The 16,212-nt window shown below is 34.3% G+C and overlaps 2 protein-coding genes across 2 annotated transcripts in view; both read left to right on the plus strand.

Annotated features, from left to right (window-relative positions):
* The first annotated feature begins 3,871 nt into the window (after nucleotides 1–3,871).
* Nucleotides 3,872–9,488, plus strand: LOC111999721 (ribonucleases P/MRP protein subunit POP1). The gene is made up of 10 exons (XM_024031858.2): nucleotides 3,872–4,452; nucleotides 5,035–5,131; nucleotides 5,341–5,448; nucleotides 5,529–5,759; nucleotides 6,175–6,293; nucleotides 6,372–6,893; nucleotides 7,625–7,733; nucleotides 7,820–8,409; nucleotides 8,828–8,995; nucleotides 9,103–9,488. Exons 1-10 carry the CDS (start codon nucleotides 4,016–4,018, stop codon nucleotides 9,296–9,298), a joined length of 2,577 nt encoding a protein of 858 aa, XP_023887626.1. The 5' UTR covers nucleotides 3,872–4,015; the 3' UTR covers nucleotides 9,299–9,488.
* A 2,398-nt stretch (nucleotides 9,489–11,886) lies between these two features.
* LOC111999707 (cysteine synthase) overlaps nucleotides 11,887–16,212 on the plus strand; it is a gene marked incomplete in the record, with an annotated part of 25,992 nt that continues 21,666 nt past the window's right edge. Inside the window, 8 exon segments of the mRNA XM_065764409.1 lie at nucleotides 11,887–12,022; nucleotides 13,462–13,526; nucleotides 13,621–13,730; nucleotides 13,858–13,915; nucleotides 14,428–14,691; nucleotides 14,772–14,936; nucleotides 15,016–15,067; nucleotides 16,104–16,183. Coding sequence (XP_065620481.1) covers nucleotides 13,488–13,526; nucleotides 13,621–13,730; nucleotides 13,858–13,915; nucleotides 14,428–14,691; nucleotides 14,772–14,936; nucleotides 15,016–15,067; nucleotides 16,104–16,183 — 768 coding nt within the window.

A 16,212-nucleotide genomic window follows, 5' to 3' on the forward strand; every position in this document is an offset into this window, starting at 1 on the left:
TCTCCTAAAATATCGTATTACATTCACCTTCCCTAAATTGCAAACTATTTACATTGACCTTCCTTGGATGATATTGAATAAAAAAAAAAAAAAAATTAAAATCACCCCCTCCCCCCCCCAAAAAAAAGGCTTTAAAAAATCATCTAATTTCTATTAGAGGGGGTGTGGATGACAGTTTAAGTGGAGGGTAGAATAGAAAGTTTAAAATTTTTGAAAGCCTTTTCTTTTAGTTATCTAGGAGAGCTTGGTGTAAATAATTTTCATTTTAAGGGAGGTGAGGATCTTTTTCCAAACTAAAGGGAGAGTAAGTGTAATAATAATTAAAAAAAAAAACCCCGTTAAAAAAGGTCCTTTTATTTATTTATTTATTTTTTTGAGAAACACCCTAAAGAATGTCAATGCAATTTACCCATTTTTAAAAGAAGGGCATTAGATTAAAATATTAAATACCTAAGTCAACATTATATTGGCTACCTATCATATTGTTTTTTGCACCCACACATGGAGAGCAAGAGGATTATTTGATTGAAAGTATAGAGATTTTTAAATATTTGATTATCTTATAAAGAATATTAACTATTCGTGCACAATAATATAAATAAATTGGAGTTGTGAGTGAGTTTGTGTTTGCAAAGTTAGTTAGTGTTGTTTGTGTGAGCATGAGTCTGGTGTGTAAGTATTATTGAGAGTGATCCTTAATCCCTTATCATTGATAATAGATTTTGGTTAGAGATTTTTTTTAAAAAAAAATAACAAATGCGTGCTTTTATTAAGGTGAAAATAAAAACATTATATCTTGAATCAATGCAGGTTCAATCATTATAAGATTTTTCTCTATCCAAGCTACATAATCCAAAATATTCTTAGGATAACGAGCCAAAAGATGAACAAGGTGATTGCCCTAACGCTTTACATGAGAGACTTGAAACCTTCTAAAATCTTGCATTTTAACTCGGATCCCATCAATGGCGTTGCTGATCAACACAGGTGGGTCACTAAATCCCCCCCACTACCTCCGATACAATCTTCGAGTCATATTCGAGAATAATATCTCAGATGCCAGGGGCAGAACTACCCTTGGACCAGCGCCCCCCCTAAATTTAAAAAAAAAAAATTATATATTATATATATATATATGTGTGTGTGTGTGTATTAATTTAAACAATTTTGTTCTATAAAATTACATTTTATTTCCCTTTAACAATATCATTGATTCTTTTAAGAGTAATGTTATACTCACAAACTTTTTTATAGCATTTTTACAAACCTTTTTGGCAGCAAATTTTTATTGGTTCGCATATGGGCACACCACTCATATCATTTTTTTACTTACTAGTAACCACTTATTACATAAGTAATTTATAAAAAAAACTTGCAGCTGTAGCATTTTCCTCATTTTAATGAGCATTAAAAAATTTATAAATCTAAAATCTAAAACAAAATATACAAGCCAAAAAAAAAAAAAAAAGCTCAACAACAAAAATTACGAGTAAAACTAAAAACAAAATTAAGCTCAATTAACTAATTTTATCCAAAATAAATAACCCTGCCCTTTAAACTTAGCAGCTAAGTAGCAGAATCAGAGGTTGAAATCACTGCACACAACCAATAGTAAAACCGCCCCCCTTAACTCAAAGTTTTGGCTCCGTCCTTGTCAGATACCACCGTCCCAGACAAATTGCACACCCTCCTCCAATGCTTTTACTTCTGTTTCAATGGGGCCCAATGGGATTGGTAATTTCTTGCTTAGTGCTGCCTCTACTTGACCCTCACTATCACAAATCAAAACCCCTACTCCAGTAGCTTTGGAGGTGCTGAAAATTGCTCCATTCACATTTATTTTGTATCAAGGTGCAGCAGGAGGTTTCCAACGAGTTTCGTCCTCAGTTGTTGGTTAGAGTTTGTTTATAGAAATAGGTTTAAAGTTGATCGAATCAAACAATATGTATGGTTAGACATATAAATGGACAAAGTAGTTAAGCTTATGAGATTCCAAAGCCTAAGGTTATTTATAATCATTTAAATAGAAATACAATCTCATTAGTCATAAGTTGTATATAATAATTATTTAAATTATTTGGACACTCATAAAATTAGAATCAACATGTAGTTATTCTAACAAATATCTCAAACAATAAATGGAACTTAAAGAAGGGCTTTAGTAGTTACACTTTGTGGCTTGAAATTTGAATAAAAAATGCTTAGCTTTTGTATTATCATATATTTTTGTACTCATCTAATGCTTAAATGATAGTTAGCTAAAGGTAGGTTAAAAAAAAGTTAAAAACAAAATTGGAACAAATCGTCAAGTTTAATAGAGGACAAAATATATTATTGGTTCCTGAAGGTTAGACAATGAGTGATTTAAGTTTTTGAAATTTAAAGTAATCAATTTTAGTCCCTAAGAAACTTAAATGATCACTTTTAGTACAGATGACGTGACGATGTGTCAATTTTAGTATGACTACATTAATGGCATGTTTGGATGTTTAAAAAAGGAGGGGGAGTAGAGTAGAGGGAGGGAGAGTAATGCAATTACCTTGTTTGGAAGTTTTTTAAAGAATGAGGGGGAGGGGTTTGGAGGAGTTTGGAGGGGTTTGGACTCCCTCTAGCCCCCCAATTTTAATTCCCCAAAATTGGAGAGATTTGGAGGGGGAATAGAGTACATAAACTATTGACCAAGTAAATTACCTAATTTACCCTTATTATATTAACAAAATTACACAAGGGGAAGGGCTAATTACTCCCTTCCCCCTTACTAATTTTAAAAACATCCAAATAAGGTGGAGGTGAATCATTCTCCTCTACTCTCCTCCCCACTACTCCCCTTCCCTCTACTCCCCTCTACTCTCCTCCCTCTCTAAACTTCCAAACAAGCCATAAATAGTCATGTCCAAAAAACCTCAAATGAATATGATATATTTCATAATCATGAGATGTTGCATGACTTATTCGCATGCATTATATGGCGTTAGAACTAGTGGAAGACCTTAGTGTGTGACAAGCTGCACAAGGTTCTAATGAAGATGCAAAACAATTTTACAACTTCATATATTGAAAAATAAAATTTTAAAAAAATCATATTATATCAAATTTTCTTGTGCATTGCACAAATTACCACCTATATATATAAACACATTCAATGCCCAAATAGGCAAATACCGTATGACATGTGTTAAGTTAAATGCCTAAACTCTTTTTTCTTTTTAATTGATAAAAAAATGGTAGGAGAGGGTGACCTGAGTAGTTTCCCTACTTGAACATTACCATAATAGTATGCTACTCGTTGGGTGTGAGCTTACAAGCAAAAGAATCAACGAGTCATAGTTATTATCCTAGCCAATAGGCATTGAGCTAAGGGTGTGAAATTTTCTCAAATGCTTCCTATTGTAAGATCTGAATTTGAGACCTCTACTCCCAAGCGGATTAAGAGTAAGCCTAATGAATGTATGCCTTAATTCTTTTACTTATTTGGGCTTAGAATCCAATAGTTTAATGAGCTTAAGCCCTACAAAATGACTAACATGTAAAGTCGAGTCAAAAGACCCTCTCTCAAGTCCATCTAAAAGACTTGAAAATCAAACCAGTCTTGATATCCCACAACTCAATTAGGCTAAATTACTCACACTTTCATCTTGGGTAAATGACCCGTACGAACTAGACATCCATCTTGGGCTAGAAGTCTTGGTCTTAATTTTCATAGCCCAATTCGAAGTCTTATTATCATGACCCCTACGAATTCAACACACCGACAATGTCCATTTATGCCGTGTCCAAACGACAAGCCGTTTTTCCATATAAAGAATAAAAACGACATCGCAATAGAGAGAGTTCACAGGGGTTTTATTAAACCTTAGAGAAGACACAGCCTCTCTGTCTCTTTCTCATTCTGATCTCTGATTTCAAACCCTACCAAATACTCTCTCAATTCACTATTTTTTTTTTGTTCTCTATCTGAAACTGCAAAACAATGCAACTATTTATATCATAGTATTTACCTTTTCACTTACCTACGATGTCTTCAACAACAAAAACGAATAATGCTGTTTTGCCTCCGCGCAAAATCAATCTCCAGAAGTTTCGAGAATCTCGAGGTCCAGAGCTCGAATCGCTTCACTCCTTAGTATCAACTCGGCTGAACAACGATTTCCGGTCTCACAGGAACAAGAGACGAAGAACAACCTCGTACGACAATCAAGCTGCCAAGAAGAACAAGAAGAGGAGACGCAGGAATGAAACCAGTGCTTGTTTGGAGAAAGATAAAGAGGAGAAGGAGGTTAAGGTTGTTCCTCGGCGCATTCGGAGGAGAATTGAGCTTCGGATGAATCTGGAAAAAGGGTTTTCGAGTTCTGGAGATGGGACTAAGAGGCTTAGAACACATGTTTGGTATGCGAAGCGGTTCGCTATGACTAAGCTTTGGGGGTTTTATCTTCCTCTTGGTTTGCAAGGAAGGTAAAATACAAAAATAAAGTGTTACTATTATAATCTCTGTTTTACTGCTTTAAAAAAATTATGACTTGTTTAAGATTGTGTTTGAATGAGCTTTGTTTTCTTTATGCTGTGTAAAGAGTGTTGCGGTATACGAAAAAAATGTGAGGTTTTGAAAATTTGTGTCTAAGTAAATAGATAGAATGAGCGTTTCAGAAACTGAAACAAATGGACCCTGAGAGATTTTTCAAAGTCCTATGATCAATAAATCTGAACTTACTAAAATAAAATAAATGGTCGAAGGAATTTTGAAAATTGAAATCAACACTGAATTTCGTATGTCTATTTCTGTCAATAAGAATGGAAAAATTAACGATTCAATTTAGTGCAAGGTAAGTGTAACATTTGAAAAATTGGGGGTAAACTGATGTTGACTGACCCTATATTTTATGGTTGATCGGATTGTCTGGAAAGGTGTGAATTGGATAATGGACTGAGTACAAATGTGTGTTTTGAAGATTTTTAGTTTTAAGCTATGTATGGAGAATGGTGTATGTGCCTTACACTATTTAATTGTTGACAATGGTTTTTAAATGTTTTGTGTAGGGGAAGGGGTTCAAGGGCACTCCTCAAGTGGTTCAAACAGGATGTTCTCGTACATGATGCGAGTTATCATGTTTCTGTCCAATTAGAGGGTCCGGAGGTAGGCACTCTCTCTTCTTGTTACAAACTTTTTGATTCTAAACCCATTTCATTCACATTTGTTAAATAATAGGATTGTGGAAGCAGATCTTTAATGAATAGTTGAAATAATTATTTCCAGCTCCACTGGCCGAATAAAAAAGTCAAGCAATTTTTTTTTTATATTCTATTATGATCAATGTAAACTGATCTTGTCTTGTATGCTTCCAGGATTCTTTAATATCGGTTCTAAAAACTCTGATGGTGCCTTCCCCTTCAGATCTTTCTGAAACTTCTTCTCGCTCTGTTATTATGGGTGCCATGTATGGAAGTGCTATGGTAGGTTATCTCATTAAGTGATCTCTTATGAACAGGGATTACATAAGGATTTAGATATATGAATTCCTTGTTCTTTGTAGCTTCATCATGTTGGAGCACCACTTTCTCAGCCGATTGCTCCAGTGACCTATATGTGGCGACCCGTTTGCCAGCAGAATAGAGATAGTGATGCTATGGACCATGATGGTGATGGCTGTGACAAGCCAGAGAACATCGAGTCCAGTTCTTCCTCTCGCCAGATGTGGGTGTGGATACATGTTTCTGCTTTTAGTGAAGGATTTGATGCTCTAAAATTTGCCTGCCAGAAGGAGGTACGCATTCTAAATTTGGTTCACATAACAGAATCATATTTCTCTTTATCTTTTGAAGCTTAGTAGGCTTAAACTTCCAACTTCAAATGAGGTGTCATATGTGGGAAGTCTTGTTACTCTAAAGCTGCATTAAAATTTTCTGGAACCTGCCCTATAAGTGAATGATAATCTCATGGGATCCTTCCATTATAATTTAAGAAAAAGACATTGTTGTTGATGTTATAGTTTTCTTTGTAGTTGCATTAGATATATGTCATGTGTCCAATGTGATACTAAGTTGTTTTTATGTCTTTTGGTAATAGGTTTCAATTGCCTAGAGTATTAGATAGTAGAATAGAGAAACAGCTGGTGCTTAGATCACTCATCACATACTCTTGTAACATTTATTTTCCCCCTTCATGTGTTCTATCTTCAGATGGATGAGAGGGGCATTTTGATCAATTGTGTTTCGCTTGAAGGTCAACTTGCAAAATTAGAAGTATTAGGATTAAAGGCATTTCAACATCTTCAGAAGATATTACATCCTGTTACTTGGTGAGTTATTTAATGCTAGAAATGTCTTACTAAGTAAAGAAGTGCAAGATGGCTAATTGGTGTTGACTGGCTTTACAGCTCTTCAGAGAACCCTTGGCAATTGAGGAAGCATTCAGCTGTAGACTCTGACCATGACTTCCAATTGAAGAAGTCTTCTGTACTTGAAAATGAGGAGAATTTTTCTTCTCATGCAATTGTGTCTCTTAGAGTCAAGGATCCTCGCATAATGCCTGATAAAAGGTTCGCAGATGTTCCAGAGTCACTTTCTACTGGTATGCTCTGCGTATCAGAAGCTGAAGCTAGAGAGGATGTTGCATTAGCAGAAATACTAGACAAGAACGAGGAGTTGTTATCTGGGACAAAACCTGGAGGAAATAGCATTATTTATGATAACAAGGATTTATGGGATAGTAGCAGTGGAGTAAGTCCCCCTATGGAAGAGCGTGTATTGTGTATGGAAAAAAATGTTCTGCGTATGGATAAGTTCTGCCTTGATGCTTCAAATTCAGGAATGCTGAACACTTCAACCAAGGTGCAGTGCTCGAGATCTTGCCCTATTCTACTTATAAAAAATAATGATCCAAAGGGATTGCTTATAGGGTAACTCCTTTTATCCTAGTAAAATCTCCAATTTTGTCTTACTCAAATAAAGCTAATTCTTACAATTGGGAACCCAATTCTTAATTTACATATAACACATGCATAATTATCCATGGTGACTTACTGTTATTGTCTATCAATTAGGCACCATTGTGTTTATGCCTCAGAAGAGTAAAATTGTCAGTTATGAAAATTCTGATTTAATAAATGGCTTTGGCTGTGGACAAAGAGTTAGTATGAAAAATAGTGCAAATTTTAGATCCTAAGAATCTGTGATTAGCCTTTTCTTCAGAACGTGCTTAGCCTTCCATCAGTGGAAATTTATTTTTGAGAATTCAATTAGATTTATTTTAAGAATACAGTTAGATTTATGACACTAATGTTTCAGATAAAGAGAAGCAATTTGTCTTTCACAGTTGTTTCCATTTGATATATTTATTTTTGGGTAACTTCCATTTTGATATCTAATTAACATTTAAAATGAAGAGAAGCATCTTGATTTCTTGAATTTTTATTGCAAAATTTAAAATTATGATGGTCCACAAGATAGCTGATAAATCTGTTAAATAGTTTTCAGGAGAAAGCAGATTGTAAATTTATTAGTAACATTTGTTTTGTGCATGCTGACTAGATGGCAAAATATATTGTTTTGAGATGCATGGAGAATCTAACTGTCAGATTTTTTTTGTAATGTTTAGTATCTTATAAGTATTTGTTTTATTTCCTTTCAGATGGTCCATTATACTTCCCTTAAGTTGGGTCAGGGTCTTTTGGGCTCCTCTTATCTCTAAGGGAGCTCATGCAATAGGTTTGAGAGAGAAGCATTGGGTTGCAAGTGAAGTAAGCCTTTCAGCACCTTACAAAGTTACAACTATTGTATTCATTAATGGTTTTTCAAGCATTGAATGAAATTTTATCTCTTGCAGATGGGGATGCCCTTTTTTCCTTCAGATTTTCCTGATTGCAATGCTTACTCATTCTTTATGGCAAATGAAGCTGCTGTCTTTAATAAAAAAGTAGAACGTTCCCCTCCTGATGTCAGACCATGGAGAGTTCCCATTCCACCCCCATGGGACACCATCTGCCATGCTTTCAACGAAGGCCCCACTAGAGTAGGAAATAGTCAAATTAACAATGAGGAAAAAATGTTTAATGGGAATTCGTTGTCCAACTCTGACTCTGGAAATTGTAGTACATCGTCATTTGTTCATCATGGTAATACATTTGACGGAGTTGTAGCAAGGACACACTTTGTGCTGACTGATTTCTTGAGAGAAATCCAAGGTGATCATTTGCTTCTATTTTCTCAACTGCCTGACAAGAAGACAAGTATATTCAAGTTATTGAAAGATGAAAGCAAGTTTGGCCCCAGGATGAATGGTATTTCCCACTTTAGTTATGGTCGGAAACTATGTTTTCTCAGAATTCTTCTCCATGCTTACAAGGAAGGCGTTTTTGAAGAGGGGGCAGTTGTATGTGCACCTCAACTTACTGATATATCATTGTTGATTTCAAGGTAGTTAAATCTTGAAACTTTTATTTTAGGTTAATGAGTTCTTCCCTTCACTTACCAAGGGTTCCATTCATTTAGAATTTTTAAGCTTCTCGTTTTACTTTTTTGTTCCCTTTTTTTTTTCTTGAATTGGCAATTACAAAACTTCTAATTTGGGAAAATGATAGATGAATTGCAAGGGTTCTCAAACAACTTTTCGTGTGAATATTTAATGAAAAGTGTATGCTTTGGTGCATTAGAAAGGTGAAATCTGACATGAAAAATCATAAGATTTGTTGGATTATCTTGTTCTTATGAAAATACTACTCTCTCAAATGCAAACGTTGTTAATGTCAAGTTCTTCTTTACTTTGTGCCTAGTATGGTTCGAATACCCTTGATTAATATTTTCATTTTGATTTTGATTTTTGTTATTGCTGCAGGTCAGGAACTGACGAGGGTGGACTTCAAATGCCTCAATCTGCTGTGAGATCATATTTCAAAGAACAATCTCCTGCTAAGTGGGAACTCCACAAACCAGAAGATGCTATTGCAAGGGAATCTCATCGGTGGCCAATTGGCTTTGTTACAACTGGATTTGTTCGAGGGAGGTTAGTATACACGTCTTTGATTACATAGCAACTATGTACATCTATGGTCTTCCATTGTTTCGTTTTACTTTTGTTCATAATCTCAATATTGGATATGATGTGTGTAGCAAGAAGCCAGTAGCAGAGGCTTTATGTGAGGCAGTCTTACTTGCTCGTCTTAGAGAGGAGCAGTGGAATAATATGCCTAAAAAGCGGAGGAAGGAGATCTATGTCCTGGTTAGGAATCTAAGGTCTTCATCATATAGACTTGCCCTTGCAACCATTGTGCTGGAACAACAGGAAGAAGATGTGGAATTTATGTGAGATGCCGCAACTCCTGTATTTTTTGTACATGTTAATGAGAAAATGAGATCTGCTCAATTTATTTTTTGCTATTTTTTTTAATCCCTTAAATTTAATTTATTTGTTGGACATTGTACACAATTGGCTACTCTTTCTTCCACCCAGTTAAGGAGAGAGAGTCCATAGTAGAAGAAAACATGCTTCTCTTGAACTTTTTCTTTAATTATTTTTTATGTACAGGGGAAAAAAGTGCAGAATGATGATTATCTCATTGACTCCATGTTTATGGTGTAGAAGAAATCAGGAAAATAAACGTTGTCATCTGGTTAGAAATTAGAACTACACCTCATTTGAGTTAAACCCCATCGTTAATTAATGTTTTTATCAAACCTTTCTTATGTCTCAGCCGCCCGTGGCTCCCACCATCTGCTCCTGCCATTGCCTTCACCACCAACGTTAAATCTCTACCAATGTTGCCACAAATATTGTCAGCACCACAATCTGTTGATATCACCTCTCTTGCCACCAGCCCACTGCCACCATCATGGTTATTGTTGCCTTCCGTTGGCTTGCAGCTATTGACACAACCACTATTACCAATTGTCATCGTCATTAAATTGATAAGATTGAAAATCAATTTAAAATCCCTTCATTTAGCAAACGCTAATTATTGTTGTATATATTGAGTTACATGTTACCATATATATTACAGTTGAAATATTGTTTTAAGATATGATTTCAGTATTTCAAAATTATAACTAAAATCATGTTTTGAAAACATGATTATTGTTGCACACAATGAGAGTTTTTTTTTTTTTTTTAAATGTTACACATGCTAAGTTACACGTTACCATATAAACTCCAGTTGAAATCTTGTTCTAAAATATGATTTCACAATTATGATTGAAATTGTATTTTGAAAACATAATTTTAGTTGTGTCCTAAACACCGTCTATCATTAGTACCACCACTCTTTAACATATTCACTTTGTTTTTTCCTAGTTTTGCATCTACTTGTACCTACCAACTCTAAATTGTTGGTCTTTCAGCTTAGAGGATTTAGAGTGGTCCAGGACATGTTGAGAGGTTGTTCAAGACTTGGACAAGTTTGAAAGGTTATTCATGACCAAGGCCTAGTCTAAGGATCTGACTACTCTTGCCTCTGTTACCTAAGTTTTCTCAAAACTAAATCAGAATAATGATCATATACTCGTCCTTTTTATTATTATTGAGGATCTGTCTATTCTTGTCTCTGTTACCGAAGTTATATTTTAGATCTCAATTGTAACCTTACAATATTGAGGAATGTTCAATGGTTAGAACTCCCCATGCAAGTATTAGCTCAGGCCTGTTCCATATTATATTAATCAATTTAAATAAAAGAAACTATATAAAATGACTTATATATTTCTACTCAATAATTTGTGAAAAATACTAGAACCACAAAAAATAATACATCTTTTGCCACAACTTGCATCGTGACAAGTTGTGAGTGGTGAAAATAAATGGTGATCCATATGGGTCTATACCTCCACCACTAAAAAAAAAAAAAAATCATTTTCTTTTTGGTAAATTTAGAAATTAATATATATATATATATATATATCTTACAACAAGATTGGCACAAGATTTCTTGCAATCTTTGGAAGAGATTTTATGACGAAACATAAATTTGATTCTTCATACTTGCAAGTTGCAATCTTAAGAAAAGACATTCTAATGTAACATATGATCATATATTGACAGACGGTTTAAATCATGCGCTTTAGTCCAAGATTTCATGCAATCTTGTAAGAGATCTTCTGATGAAACATAAATTTGACTCTTCATACATGCAATCTTAGGAAAAGATATTATAATGAACCAGTTATTGAAGGTTGATTTAAATTTCATGCATTTACACAGCATGACAGTTGACAAATTAACAGCGATGGGTAATATTAAACTTGTGGTTGTCATTAAACTTATAGATTGTGCAATCTCCCAAATTTTTGAATCAATAAAATTCAACACGATTGAAATCTTAAATAGTTTTACCAAAAAAATTATAATAATTGTCAATGTGCCAAATTATTATTGATGATCAATTTCTTATAATGGTTTGAGATTTCAATTTTTGTAAGTCAGTTTTTCACACTGTATATTGTCAATATTAGCAACCCAATCCAGCTAAAAAAAATATAACTATAGGATTAAGAAATGGAGAATAAAAAGACTGAAACCATATTCAAAAAAATATTTGCACTTCATACAATTTTTTTGCAGATATTTTTTTTATTATTATTATTTTTTTAAAAGTAGAACTATAGTGACTTGATCCTGATTTGAATGGTCAAATCTTTGGTATCTCCACATAGCGCATCCTAAGATGCACCTAAAGACAAAATTCGAATCAAAATGAATTTTGTGATAAGACTTAGACATGGTCTTGTTCTTGTCCCATGTACAAAAGTTTCAAGAATACAACTACTGTAGTGATTTGAAAAGCTTTTTTGACGGTGCAAGGAGACAAGGATCCAAAAGTCTACGTCAATGCTGTAGTAGGTGAGCTGTCTGAATGAGTCTGAGAGCTCCATTGCAGTTCCCTATAAAACCTTCACTCCCCTAACAGGCTTAGCCAACGTCAATAACAATATAAAGAGAATCACACAAAAGGCTAAGCTACGTAACAAAACATGCATACCCAATAGGCCAAATATATAGTTCAACAGTGTGTTTGTGTGTCTACAACTCTCTAGAGATCAGGTTTTCTTCTCCATGATAAAAGTTCGAGCTCATTTGCTCTGCTCTTTTTTTGTTTTAATTAGAGTTCTTGTGGTTTTTGAGTTTCTGTTTGATTGTCAATTATTTGGGTAGTTGGTGATTCCTTCTCAATAAAACCTGCCTTAATAGAGTGTTTTCATCTTTGGGTACTAAGAAATTTCCTGGCTGTTTCTCTGTTTAATTTTTGGGGAGTTCATAATGACTTATATGTTTAATTCTGCGGTGGTTTTTATTCTTCTTTTTATTTTTATTTTTGGTCTTTTCCTCCAAGTAATGAATTATTGGACTGTTTCCACTATTGTGTAGTGTGGAATCTTGCTGTTCATTTTTTAATGATTTGTTTTTCATATTGAGGCTTTTTAAATTTTGGGTTTTTGAAATATATTTTTCAAAATTCTGCATGATTAGACACATTCCAAAATTGGGTACTTGGACATTTCTCAGCCATTACTGACCAAAAAAAAAAAATGAAAAAAGAAAATTACTCTGCCATTACTGCATGTGCTCTATTTATGTTGAATGACTGTTGATATTTAAGTTCACTGGCTTGTGATACAAAGGCACATTGATTTTGAGGTTCTGGTGATTCTTTTTCAAGAGTCTGCACTGGTACTTGAGAGTTCTAAGAAAAAACTACTGAGTCCTTGAAATTTCTTAGTGATTCCTCCGTTTTGGGCCCTGCTTAATTAGATAGGCTCTTAGTTCTAAAGAGAAGGTATTATTAGTATTTGGTGTTCATTTGGGCCCCTGCATATTTTGTGCTCTTTGGTTGTGGAGCTTTATATAATTTGTAAGTTTGGTGTTGATATCTTGGTGCAGGGACGGAACCAGGATTTCATCCTAGGGGGAGCCAAAAGATATCCTAAATTTTCTTTATATGAGATAAATTATGTTGTTGAATCTTATCAATCATCTAATTCCAAACCCTATATATACCACCTTTGAGAACAAAAAATTATATAGCATTTCAAATAAAAACGAGTTGATGAATTGATGACTATGATGATGAGAAAAAAAATATAACTTTGGAAAAAAAATGCAAACACCAACAATCTGACACGAAAATGACACTTTAATTCAATACTTTCGAAATTACTCAACATTATGTTTTATTGACCATACATTTTGATAAATTATCCTCTATTTTCTTTCTTTTTATAACTGAAATTAGTAAATTAATAATGAAAAATTAAAGAAAAATAAAATAAAGCATATTGTTTCCAATCCGCATTATCTCAATCCAAAAATTTCCTTCTCTTTTCAAAATTAATTCAAATAGTTTTATATTTTTCAAGACTTAGTGTGAGTATATTATTTTTGTTGGTTGTTAGCATGTGCACTGAAACATTTCTTGTAATTATATAAGACTGCAACTTTACATCTTCGAAACTTTCTCTCATTCTTTCACAATTTCCTTGCAGTTTTTTTTTTTTGGTGAAAAGATAACATGGAGGACAAGGGTGCAATCAAGAAAGATGTTACTGAAGTATTTCCTTATACTTAGAATCAAATTCATTTCATGTTAACTTTTTTTTTTTCTCAAATTGAATTTTGCTAGTGGTAATTTTTGGCTTGTGCAGTTGATAGGCAATACCCCAATGGTATATCTCAACCACATTGTAGATGGCTGTGTAGCCCGTATTGCTGCCAAGCTTGAGATGATGGAACCCTGCTCTAGTGTCAAAGACAGGCATCTAATTTGTTATTTTTTGTATTGATTATATTTTTCTTAATATTAAAGTGTTCTAGCAACAATAGGATTTGTTCAAGAATCTCCAGTTGAGACATGCATTTTGGATGTATGTTTTGACATGCAGGATTGCATATAGTATGATTAAAGATGCTGAAGAAAAGGGTTTGATTACTCCAGGGAAGGTTGGTATTAAAAAATCCTCACTTCACTGTTTTAGAAGAATTGAACCCCAACCCACCCTACCTGCCTCTCCCCAAATTTGTCTTTGAAATAGAAGCTATGTATTTGTCTCTTATACAAGTTCACGTCCAATATATGTTTTCACCAAAGTCTATGCAGATGTTAGCATCATTATGACATAAAACAGTTAAATTGGGGTATTTCTTTGGATTTTTTTCCTAGTTCAGTGGTGCTCATATTGGAGTTAGTTTTTCCCTATTTATCATTTTCTTCAAGTACTGTTTGATTACACAGAGACTTTGCTACATGTATTGTCTATATTATGAAAATTTGAGTGAATGAGCTCTAGCACAGCTGACATCTCCTCCTCCCCCAAAAGTGCTATGTGGAGGGTGAGATCATGGGGTAAAGACTACTAAGTGCTTGTGTAACTTACCAATCTAAAAAGAAATATTATTGAAGTGTTGAACTAACATCTTTCCCTTGATTCTTCATATGTTTGAATGGCGGAAAGACTGTCCTCATTGAGCCTACTAGTGGAAACACTGGCATTGGATTGGCATTCGTTGCAGCAGTTAAGGGTTACAAACTTATTCTTACCATTGCATCTTCAATGAGTCTTGAGAGAAGAATGGTGCCTCAAGCTTTTGGAGCTGAGTTGTACCTTACAGATCCTGCCAAGGGTGTTTATGGTGTATTTGATAAGGCCAATGAACTGCGAAGTAAAATACCCAATAGCTATATCCTTCAGCAATTTGAAAATCCTGCCAACCCAAAGGTATTGTTTGTGTTAGATATTTTGTGATAACAAATGTATGGTTGACACCCTTAACTAATTATTCTGCCAATCGTTGTTAGGTCCATTATGAAACCACTGGCCCAGAGATATGGAGAGATTCAGGAGGGAAAGTTGATGCCCTGGTTTCAGGCATAGGGACTGGGGGTACAGTAACTGGTGCAGGGAATTTCCTCAAGGAGAAAACCCCGAGATAAAGGTTGAATTGTGATTGTGTTTGTGTGTCTGTTTTGAGGGAGAGAGGGATAGAGAACTCACGTTGCAATGACATGTTCCTAATGTTATGTTTCTTTTGGTAATGTCTAGGTGTATGGAGTAGAACCAGTTGAAAGTGCAGTCTTGAATGGAGGAGAGCCTGGTCAGTAAACTTTTTGTTCATGCCCTGACTTCTTACTCTTCGTTCATGCAATTTCCCTAGTGTATATGTGAAATTCTGTACTTATAAGACTTTGAATTATATTGGACAAGGAAAAAGTTCCAGATTTCCCGGTTCTATTAGTATGAATAAGTCACCCCCTTAGAAAATAACAATATGTGATACTTAATTAGTAAACTAAACCAGACATATTGTAACTTTATAAGAATGTCATTTAGATTAATTGGTTTGAAGAGTATCAGTAGGTAACACATTTTGCAGATATCAGTTTGGAGTGCTATCAGTAAATTTCAAGGACGGGGAGCCAAAATTGTTAGTTTTGTAGAAGGCTAAGTTTATTATGGCTTAAGTTTCACGTTGACGCTCAGTGATTCATTAGCATTGTATTAAATATAAATGTACCAGTTCTGTTTGATAACTGTACTTTCTGTTGTTATTGAACAATAAGGTTGATAAAGAAATAGCTATTTATCTCCTGGAACTGTTCTATTTAGTAAATTGCACAAGCTTTTCTACCTGCTAAGCATGAGGCTTTAGTGTGAATGGAAGCTGCCTACATGTGGAGCTGAGTGACACTAAGCTGGTTTGATCGGCTTTTGAGGACTGAGGTGGATGTTTACCAGCTTCCATAATACACCTCTTAAGAAATTCCAAAGGAAATTTTATTTAGTTTAAACTTATGTAAAAAATTAATGGAAGTGATGAATAATGTGTGATTAGGGATGTAGTTTATTTGGGTTGCTTTGATGATTTCAGTATACATTACTGCACCCAACTATCTGTTTGAAACTGATAATGGGAAAGCATCATATGTATTTTGGTGTTTATTTTTATGTTATTCTAAAATCATTATCTAAAGTTAAGGGAGTTAATTTCTTGAGCTAAAAAATTGGCTTGGGTCCTAGCTTGAGCTGATCAAACTAGCTTGAGATAGGATGGAAAAAATCCTTTTCTATAATTGGATAGAAGTTGCACAAGTTTAATAACCATGTTAGTTGACTAACATGTGATATCATAGGCAAGCATCTTATCCAAGGAATTGGAGCTGGTATAATACCTACTGTTCTGGATATGAAGCTGCTTGATGAAGTTATTCAGGTAGTCCGGAAACTATTTTATTTTCCTTC

The sequence above is a fragment of the Quercus suber genome, unplaced genomic scaffold (assembly GCF_002906115.3).
Source record: "Quercus suber isolate HL8 unplaced genomic scaffold, Cork oak 2.0 scaffold_558, whole genome shotgun sequence".
Classification (NCBI taxonomy): Eukaryota; Viridiplantae; Streptophyta; class Magnoliopsida; order Fagales; family Fagaceae; genus Quercus; species Quercus suber.